Below are 10922 nucleotides of genomic sequence, written 5' to 3'. Positions count from 1 at the left end.
CCTTTCTAAGTTTAGTGAAGCTAAACTTATTAGTTATTTTTTAAAGTAAATTTTGACTGTATGTTCACGTTGTAAATTATTTTCGCTTTTATATAAAATGTTCACTACCACCTACAGAGCACCCTCAAAATTAAGTGAAGTGTGTGTGTGTGTGTTGTGGTCGGGGTCGGGGTCGGGAACACAGGTTCTGAAATGCAGTATAATAGACTGGTATGTACAAGACCAGAACTGGGTTATGTATAAGACCCGCACTGACTGGGTGGGGGGTGGGGGGTTCAGAAGACTTGAAAATAATGGTACGGGATATTAACGATAAGTGAAGAGGCTAAAACCCTCCCAGCCCCCAAGCACGTGATACAGGGGTTGGATTGGGTGTGACTAGATAGAGAGCCCCCCATGGAACTACAAAAATAAGAATAAAGAATAATAAAGAGAAGGCTATATTCTGGCATTCTAAGTTACATCCACTCCTTGACATTACCCCCTACGTCGCACTGTCCCCCTCCATGGTCCCTGTTGCGTTTCTCGACGATAAAGACGATAAAACTAGTTTATCAAACACCTTGATTATCGTCCGTCAAAAAAATACTTTATCGCAGAATCAAATTGCAGTATTTTGGTGGACTACGTCAATCAAAGTGTTTCCATGACAACAATTGAATAAAAGGAAGCCAAACATTGTGAAGTTTTGGACGTTGGTCCCTCGTCTTCCTTGACTCCGACTACGGAGAAGTTACGTCTGAACAGTTGTAGTGTTGTTCCAAACCTTTTTCCTTCTTAATGACTCGTATTCGACACACCCACGCAGTCCTAGACTCTTCCACAGTCTCTCGCTCGTCCGTTCCGTCTCCACGCTTAGAGACTGCAACGGTACAATGACCGAAAGGACTTATGGGTCCCGAAAACTTGGACCCAGCGTGCTTTGGGAACCAAAATACTCGTCCACAGTCTCTCTCGTTTCAATATTTTCAAGATGGCGGCGAAAACGAGAGAGACTGTGGACGAGTATTTCGGTTCCCAAAGCACGCTGGGTCCAAGTTTTCGGGACCCATAAGTCCTTTCGGTCATTGTACCGTTACAGTCTCTAAGCGTGGAGACGGAACGGACGAGCGAGAGACTGTGGAAGAGTCTAACGCAGTCCTACCTAGTAACCTTTAATCATTATCTGACATGTATGACATGTCAAAAAAATCCAAAGCTAGTTTCAAGATATCAAAGACACTTCGATCTTGAAAATCCATATGTTAAATGACTTTCCTACTACCTTTGTAGCTGATGTAGTGAATTTCTTGAACATCAGTAGGGACATCGTATCTTCACCACGGGAAAACCATGAAGCGCGTGCAGCTTATCGCGTTAATACTATCGTTACAAGTTACGACTTGAGCGAATCTTTCCAATCTTTAATATCCTCATTGCATATATGGCTACGTTAAAACTACAAAGCTGTGGGCAGTAAGCATTATAAATGAATGCATGAAAAAGGTTCGAACTGCTTAACTTATTTGGTCTTCATGCACCAGTTAGTGATAAGCGTCTTCAAGTATAGCGGTATAGCAGCAAAAGCTTTACATGTTCTATAATATTATATTGATGTTTCCAGGCTGTGATTTCAGTCGGCCTCAGCAAAATAGCTTTGTGCGCAATGGAGGGAGTTCACTATCATAGCTTTGTACAAAAGGATTTATATTCGAGATACGGTAAATAAAAGTAGAGAGTATGTTGCATATAAAAACAGATGCAAACAGATGTGCTTGTTATGATGCCATTGATTGAGTGATAGCTTTCAGTTTTCAACTCATTTCAGGACGGTTCAAATCACTCCGCAGTCAGCGAACTTTTCTCTGCCAATCTCTACAAAAAGATAGTTGTCATCGATACTTACAATCATTATATCACTTGATCTTGATAGTACATCTGGTAGCAGAGCCACTGCTCATGATATCAAATATGTTATTATGAGAAAAGGTTTATTTGTATTTAGTCTTCATGACAGCAGCCATAATTTACTAAAATCGTGTTTTGAATCATTTAAGTCTTATTGACAGGTTCCTTCCAAGAACGCCCACAAATAATAAAAATATGTGCGCAAGGGATGATATATCACTCACTGGTCGCCGGCAATCCGAGAAGAGCACTGATCATCTAGAAATGGCGGCATTGTTTCATGTTATCAGTCCCGTGATTCTTTTGGCCATTTTGCAATGTATCCGACTACTTTCTACAACAGGTAAGGAAAGTTTATTTACTTGTTTATTGTTACAGAAATCCGGTATTTACCTTATGTTCAAACTTTTGAGGAAATCAATATCTATTGTAAATCAATATAAAAGGCCCCGAGGGGCAATCTCAAACCCATTTTTATGTTCAAAATACATATTGGTAAAATCTCGGTATAAACGATGAATATAGGAAAAATCCTCAGAACCAACAGAAAACCAGTCATATAAGTATAGTCAGTAAAAGAGAAAAATCATATTCTTCTAGTTTTTTGCACATACGCGTCAGCTTACTCAGAATAAACAGAAAATCATAAGGCGCACATGTTTCCTCGAAGTTTCCCATGCAGTTTAGCCACATGCGAAACATTGCTGCGTGCAACAAATTTTGCTTCCAAGACGCAAAAAATGCTTTTGCTGTGCGGCAGAAACATTTCATGTTTCCAAGACGCATGGAAGCATTGTTTCCCGATGTTTCCTGACAGTTTTGCCACCTTAGGTAACATTTAGGGAAACATGTTTCCTAGTTTAGCCAGTGCCTAAGTATAGTCGGAGAAAGAGATCCGTCTCCAACTTCAGTTTAATCTGAATCCAATGAATCTGAAGTTTTGGCTTCCGTCAATGAAAGTTACCGGAAGGGCCGAGTTCAAAGAAATTCCCTTAACTCGACATCCATTTAAAAGTGCTCATGTTAATTATGGCTACGCCTGAATACTCATAATCTAAAAGAATTAAGTGTCAACTCAACAAATCGACAACCTTGAAGATCAGGTATCAAAACAAACTCGAACATTTAATGAATAGCATTTTCTTAAACTTTTTAATAAATATTTCTATTAACGTTTTTTACAATTGGAATTAATATGCTTTGTCCATTTCAAGCGTGGGTACGTTGTCTCTGATTGGTTGAACGGGAATTTCGTTTAACTCAGCCGGTGCTAACTTTGATTTACGTAATTTTGAAAATGGGTGTAAAATATGAATGCATTATCATTTTGACATGCACTTCGATTTCTGACTTCGCGTGCCACCTAAAGAAAGAAAAACAAGAAATGGAGAAAGAAGAAGATTCGTCCAGATGGCATGATTTATATTGGTCACTTTATTTAATTCAGTGGTTTATTTGGACAGTTGGCTCGATACTTCGCTCTCAAAGACAAGAAAATATAATTTCCCAAACAAAGAAGCTACTTTTGGCTGTCAAAACGGAGTGAAGAGGAAGCCATAAACAAACTAACAAATAAACAAAAAACAAAAACAAAAAAACTGGCAGCCGATTGAAAATTAAAAAGGTTAACTTGAAAAATCAGCCAGTATTTATAGCAACTAAGGGGAAAAAAATTTGGGTGATGAAAGTAAAAATATATTATAAATAAAAGGAAAAAATAAAAACTGCGTTCGTCAGATGGTTACAGTAGAGTTTATTTAATGTAAGTTTCAAAGCAAAATGGAAATCAAAGTTTGAATAATAAACTGAATGTTTGAACCTTGAGTGGAACGCATGAGCTGGTTTGACTGGAAGTTTTTTTGTTTGTTTTTTTTTTTTCAAACTTAGGTATTATAAAGTACTTTTAGCAGGGAACCGACTTTGTTTCAGGTCTTTGACAGTTTGAAGAAGAGAAAAACTTTCTTGATATTTTGCCAATCAAAACATTACGCGTGAAGTCATGATCATCACGAGTGAGCGCGGCGCACAAAACGTTTGCGCAGAAAGGATGCGCGTGAGCAGTGCCCAAGGACGTCCTTAAGTTTAATGACAGACGTTATGTTTACCGACGACGTGAAAACCTCCATATATTTAAAAGTAATGACGGATTCCATTTATAATGCTTGAGTCCAAATAATTGCGAGTTAAATCATTCCCATGTTACACGCATAAAGCACTATCAAAACTGATCTCGATCATTACGCATGGTGATTGGCTGTATTGTCAATGCGTGGGATATAATGCTGCTACATTTTGAAATGATCTGCTCCTTTATTATTTCAGCTGCTTCATGTTGTTCTAAATGTACTATACGGAGGACTAGCATAAGTGATCCTGACAACATACTAGTAAATGTCACTGAACGAACCGATGGCCACCTTGATGTATATAAAAGATGGAAGCAATGTGATTGGCTACTGACAGCACCTGATGGTTATTCCACCAACTTAGTTAAAATTAATCGCTACCTTGACCTTTACTATAACGAACCTCTTTTGGCTTATGATGGTGTTACTCCAAGCAGTTCTTCCAAGACGCTATCTAAACACAGTTCAGACCTTACAATGACTTCCAGTGGCCGAAATATATGGTTGAAGTATGTCATAACGGGTCGGATTCAAACCAGGTTTACATTGGAATATAGTGTCTTGAAACAGCAAAAAGGTATTGTTCTGAGTTAATTGATAAGGTTGTTATGACGACGGGGTAGATTTGAAGTACTGCTTGATATGCCGGTACTTTTGGACAATTCTCTCTTATCACGTGACCACTCAGATATTATCTTCTCAAAATATTTTTCTATTTAGTATCCCAGTGCTTAGGGGTGAAGATCCAGAATGCAAGACTGAACTGTTCCGTTTATACCTGTCACGTGTCCTGTAATCCTGGATATTTCATTTTTGGGTCTACAAAGTTGACGTGCGTCGATGGAAACCAGTGGGCTGGTTTGTTGCCCAAGTGCTGTGAGTCATATCATAGTCCATGTCATAGTCATAGTCATAGTCCATGTCATAGTCATAGTCTGTAACATGCTACGTTTGGTGCTCTAATGTAAGTGTCCGCGTATCAATACTAAATCCTTTTTCTTTCCAGTATCAGTCAAGGTCGTAGGTACAACCAAGAATGACTCCATGGGTCGTGTAGAAGTGTTTGTTGATGGACAGTGGTACGCGGTGTCTTACAGCAGGGGATGGACCATCCAATCAGCGAACATTGTCTGTCGAATGCTGGGTCTTCCCAACGCAACAGCAGCACCAGAAGGTTCCATATTTCCTTCTACAACAAGATACACGTTAATGCAGGTTGAAGGATGCACAGGACATCGTCTTTTAGAGTTTCTTAGATATTGCTATAACAAAGACGGTAATTCTGGAGTCGTTTGTGGCCTCCCCACAGGTAAGGTATCACCTTCATCTCAAATCATAGGTTTTCCCTGACTAAATTATGTGACTTTTACTGACGGCCAAAAATGGCATGGACTTTATTTCAGGATTTCAAAAAACGTTTGTTATATGACACCTTCAATTTGTTCTATGCCGTGAAACAGCTTCTGGGCAGATCAAAGTCAAGGCACGGCTAACTAACAGATCGAATTAGAATTTAGCGTATCGCCGGTGATGAGGTTTTTGCGACTAGGGAGGAAAACCGTAGAACCAGAGATTTTAGAAATGACCTGACGAATAAGACCTAGCAAACTCTACTCACATGTGAAGCTGGGTACTAATCTGGAACTATCGAACGCATAGGCCGGGTCAGCATAGGCCTGAGGTCGTTCAGCAAGGTTCTGTCAAACGGTTTTTGCAATGTTACTTCTATCTTTTTTTGAAACCAAACACTCAAATTTATGATACTAGTCGAAGTCTATCTATTTGTTACTTTTAAAGCAAAATCTAAATATGTGAGTTCTATTGCATTCCCCCAGCTACTATGATAGTCTCTAAGTCCCCTGAAACCAATGGAACCTTGATAACTGGCGAGGTTCTACTGTCTCTCAATGGGGTAAAAGCACCAATTGGGATCAATAATTGGGATAAGAACGCTATGGACGTAGTGTGTCGAATGCTTGGCATCGAAGGACCTCATGATGCATCTCCTCTTACTAAATGGAGTGGCAGTGACAAACATATATGGGTAGATCATACCAAGTGCTTAGGAAACGAGAGTTCTTTACTGGACTGTGATCATCCTGGGTTGAGGAATAAGAATCAGTACATCGTTACTTCATCTACTACAGCAGTAGTAGCATGTGGACAGCAGAAGAGTAAGCAATGTGTTCAATTGTCATGCAGTACTCTATTTACAGCGCAACGTGCAAAAATATGACTGGCGATAATATATCCGCATACATTTATGTGCACGGGTATGTTATACGCTAGACCAACACATTTGGATGGAAAGCTGGCTGGTTTTCACAAATAAGGCGTGTTTGGCAGCAAGAAGCCTGTGCATAGAAGTATACCAATACAATTTATGTGTTCATGATATTTCGCGTTGCGCTGTCAGTTCCTACCTTCAAACCAACCACATCTCATTTTAATCTATTTTTAGGATGTGGTTCCTCTTTAAAGATTCCAAATGGAAATGTCAAGTGCATAAATGATACCTGTCACGTGACCTGTCATCTGGGATATTTTATTATGGGGTCTAGAGTGGTGACTTGCATACAAGGAAAACCGTTAGCAGACTCGATCCCTAAATGCCGTGATTGAACAGTAAACCTGCAAGGGCGGATCCAGCCAAAATTTTAGGGTGGGGGCTTATTGAGTTTAGGGGGGAGGGGGGGGGGCTAATTGAGTTTCTTCCGCCAACACAACGGGGAAAAAATGCATCGTTTTTCCCTGCTGAAGGGGGAGCTTCAGCTCCCCTTTGCCGCCCCCCCCCCCCCCCCCTCCTGGATCCGCCCTTCACCTGTCCTCATTGTCTTAGACTTTAAGTTAGAATTAATGTTTTCTCATTTCAAATCACATTTCATTTTTTTGAGAATAATTCTCTCGGTTTGAGTTGTTCATATCCATATTTATGTGTCTTCTCATGCGAAATCGTTAAAATGATCTGAAATGGTCTGAAATGGAAAAAACATCACGTCCAAATTATTAACTATGTCCAAACTATTAATGTATTAATGACGGGTTTTTCAACTCAGTGAAAATGTTGAGATGTTGATGGTGGGGTTTGTCGTAACAGCAACCCTGAACATCTTACAAACATATACCTTCATGTTCTTGACAAGAATTATAATAAGAAACACCATTCATTGATATTCTTGGATTTTGGAATAACCGATCTCCTATTGCCTATAGATCGCCTTGATTCCAAAGGCGTACCTTTAAATATATAGGTATATATCGCAGTAGTGATCCTTGATCACGCGTCACTGCTTTGACTACAGGCCACTTCACCTAGTGTTACGAATTTGGCAAACGTGGGGATAACGGATTGGTATGTAGTACAAAGCCCCTGTACAAAGAATATAAGTGCAAAGGGCTTTGCAAGCTTTTCTATAGTTTAATATTGATATAGCGCCCTTTTTATGTCAAATAAGAAGAAGGTACATACCGATCGAAGGCGTCACTGCAGCTTTTCTTTTTAATTACGTCCTCAGTTTGTCTTTTACTTTCCCCCGATATTGATTAATGATAATTAAGACTGAGTAGAGAAAGAGGAAAGTGGTTGGTCATTCGAGCCGCTTGAGAGTCTAAACATTTGCAATTGCAAACGCAGTTTGTGAAACGCCGACCTTATTCTCAGTTATTTTAATACCCCGAGTTAACCAACACGTTGTCGTCATCCGGCCTTGATTCCAATAACAGGCCACTAAGAACAATTTTGAAGTTTGATTATTTTTGTTCAGTTTCTGTCAGGATTCAAGGCAGCAACAGTAACTCAACAGGTCGAGTAGAAGTATTTCTTTACGGGTCCTGGGGCCAAGTGTCTTATAGCAGAGGATGGACCATCCAATCAGCGAACATTGTCTGTCGAATGCTGGGTCTTCCCAATGCAACAGCAGCACCAGAAGGTTCCATATTTCCTTCAACTACAGGAACGGATACCTTGGTACATATTGAAAACTGTACCGGTGAAGAATTATCCATCTTTGATTGTAATGGGCTTACCTTGAAAAAAACCCCTCCATGACAACAAAGGCTTTGCAGGGATTGTTTGTGGCCATCCCAAAAGTAAGTGTTACTTTTCTAGAGAACTGAGTGTCAGACGCATCCAGACTCTTTGTGATATTGGCGGTTCTACCTTCACCAGGGAATTGGGGAGGTACTGAAGAGAATGGAGTAAGAAGGGCCTTAATATCAAGTCCCAACATCCTCACCTTATCTAATCTAGATACGAAAAGCTTTGTGAATTATAAACCCTGGTTAAGATTGTTGGAGGGTCACAAGTTTATCAGCTTAAGATGTAGTGTTTTCAACCCTTGTGAAATAACTGTATCATGATGATGTCAATGATGCTTGATGATGACGACGATGATGATAATGATGACTATGCTGATGATGACAACGATGATGATTATGCTGATGATGACAATGATGCTTGATGATGATGATGACGACGATGATTATTATTATTATGCTGATGATTATGACGATAATGATGATTATTATTATTATGCTGATAATGATGACAATGATGCTTGATGACGATGACGATAGTGATTATTATTATTATTATGCTGATGATGACAATGATGCTTGATGATGATGACGATGATGATTATCATTATTATGCTGATGATGACAATGATGCTAGATGAGGATGACGACGATGATGAAGCCTAAGCGTCAAATACAAAGAAATCTGTTCGTAATTAATAGGTCTGTTTCAGCAATAAAAGATAGGCTGATAAAAAGTCGATTAGTCTTTCTACTCGATGAAATAAAAAGTGTCCTCAATCGGTCAATATAAAGTAAAATAAAATTTCAAAAAAATCACATCAATCTTTCAGTTGAAGTTGTCACTTGGCTTGACTCCATAAGCGAAACACAACTAGCCATAGGGAATGTTCTACTTTCTGTGGATGGTGTAAAAGCACCAATTGGGATCAATAATTGGGATAAGAACGCCATGGACGTAGTGTGTCGAATGCTGGGCATCGAAGGACCTCATGATGCACCTCCTTTAAGCAGCAGAAATAAAGCTCCTCATCTGTGGATAGATCACGTGAAATGTTTAGGACACGAAAGTTCTTTACTGGACTGCGATCATCCAGGGCTGAGGAACAAGAATCGCTACAGTTTAACTTGACGAAATAAAGCATTAGTAGCTTGTGGACGGCTGAACAGTAAGTAATATAAAGCCAAATGAAGCTCATGATTCAGTAATAGACATTGTAGTTAGTACTAACATCCTATTAGAATTGCTATTCAAGTTTTCTGATGTTGAAATATCCTTAATTGTTTGCGCTGGCTACCTGCAGTTTTATATGATATTTTTTGGCGTCAGACTGGTGGATTATTAATTATTTTATAAAGAAAATGATGAGAATCAGTTCTTATAGCTGATATTACCTCACTGCTACATTTAGCGCCAAAAAGAATAGGGTGATTCCCCTTTTGATTCAGATCCTGAACCAATTATGACTTAATCATTAATAATCGTCAGACGGTCATAAAAACTTATTACATTTGTTTTGAAAGTTACTTTCCAGCTCGCTAAAGGAATGAGCAAACAAGAAGGAATTGTTCATGTGTCTTTCAATGGCATCATGGGATATACTGATTTACAGTATAGTAGCCTTCCAGAATTTCAAAATGTAGTATTACGCATGCTTGGTCTCTCAACAACACACTGCTTATTAATAAGACATGACGTATCCATGTCTTTTGACGTATTACCCTATGATGGGCTGGCATTGTCAAATATATATTGCCATGGAAACGAGTCTTCTATAAAGGATTGTAGCTATACGATCACGGTACTGCAACCGCGAGTGATCTTCGTGAAAGTTTCACTTTACAACCTGGTCTGTGGTAAAGGTACGCAACCATCCAACCATCCAACCATCCAACCATCCAACCATCCAACCATCCAACCATCCAACCATCCAACCATCCAACCATCCAACCATCCAACCATCCAACCATCCAACCATCCAACCATCCAACCATTGAATAAACATATCAGCCAATCACAGATTATTATTTATCATCGTGTAAACACGCTTGGGTCCAGAACGAAGAATCTTGCTCTGATTGGCAGACTGTCTTAACTAGAGTTTGTCAAAGTCGCTTGCTAGTAGAAGTAATGCTTTTCCAACTTTTATCACTGAGTTTAAATATGATCTAATTTTTTTTCTCATATGGTCAGATTTTTCCTGTCCTTCTGGTTGCCAGTGTTTTGATAAACATGTTGAGGTTTATTGTTCGAACGCAAACCTGACAGATGTCTGGACAAACATTCATATAATGACGTCAACTCTGTGAGACACAATGGAATATAAATATTTCCTTCCCAATATTTTATCATATTATTATAGAGTATATACTGACTTAAAACACATACACGGTACGAAATGTCGTAGTGCCGTTTTGGTAAGATACGGTACTGGCTTACAGCATGTACACAGAGCGGTCTTGGTAGAAGGGGGAGACATACGGTACTGGCTTACAGCATGTACACAGAGCGGTCTTGGTAGAAGGGGAAGACATACGGTACTGGCTTACAGCAGATGTACACAGAGCGGTCTTGGTAGAAGGGGAAGACATACGGTACTGGCTTACAGTATGTACACAGAGCGGTCTTGGTAGAAGGGGAAGACATACGGTACTGGCTTACAGTATGTACACAGAGCGGTCTTGGTAGAAGGGGAAGACATACGGTACTGGCTTACAGTATGTACACAGAGCGGTCTTGGTAGGAGGGGGGGGGACATACGGTACTGATTTAAGTGCACAATGTATACAACATATTCTCGAAACTAAATGGCAGCCAAATTTGAATAACTATTGTTCTGGCCTGATTAGCCTTGTGTTCAAGTGGAAACATAA

General features: G+C 39.5%; 2 protein-coding genes across 2 annotated transcripts; both read left to right on the top strand.

Annotated features, from left to right (window-relative positions):
- Positions 1 to 2049: 2049 nt before the first annotated feature.
- On the top strand, positions 2050 to 5374 carry LOC116297192 (uncharacterized). Its single transcript, XM_031705372.2, has 4 exons — positions 2050 to 2230; positions 4210 to 4590; positions 4734 to 4889; positions 5020 to 5374. The coding sequence occupies exons 1-4, from the start codon at positions 2083 to 2085 to the stop codon at positions 5361 to 5363; spliced, it is 1029 nt and encodes a 342-aa protein (XP_031561232.2). The 5' UTR covers positions 2050 to 2082; the 3' UTR covers positions 5364 to 5374.
- Positions 5375 to 5853: 479 nt separating this feature from the next.
- On the top strand, positions 5854 to 6635 carry LOC116297183 (scavenger receptor cysteine-rich type 1 protein M130-like). Its single transcript, XM_031705357.1, has 2 exons — positions 5854 to 6187; positions 6475 to 6635. The coding sequence occupies exons 1-2, from the start codon at positions 5854 to 5856 to the stop codon at positions 6633 to 6635; spliced, it is 495 nt and encodes a 164-aa protein (XP_031561217.1).
- Positions 6636 to 10922: the final 4287 nt, after the last annotated feature.

Source organism: Actinia tenebrosa, unplaced genomic scaffold (genome assembly GCF_029948245.1).
Source record: "Actinia tenebrosa isolate PJP-AT-01 unplaced genomic scaffold, QUT_ActTen_1.0 PGA_scaffold10__47_contigs__length_13832649, whole genome shotgun sequence".
In the NCBI taxonomy this organism is placed as follows: Eukaryota; Metazoa; Cnidaria; class Anthozoa; order Actiniaria; family Actiniidae; genus Actinia; species Actinia tenebrosa.
The sequence above is the reverse complement of the archived record's forward strand: the minus strand, read 5'-3'. Positions and strand labels throughout refer to the sequence as shown.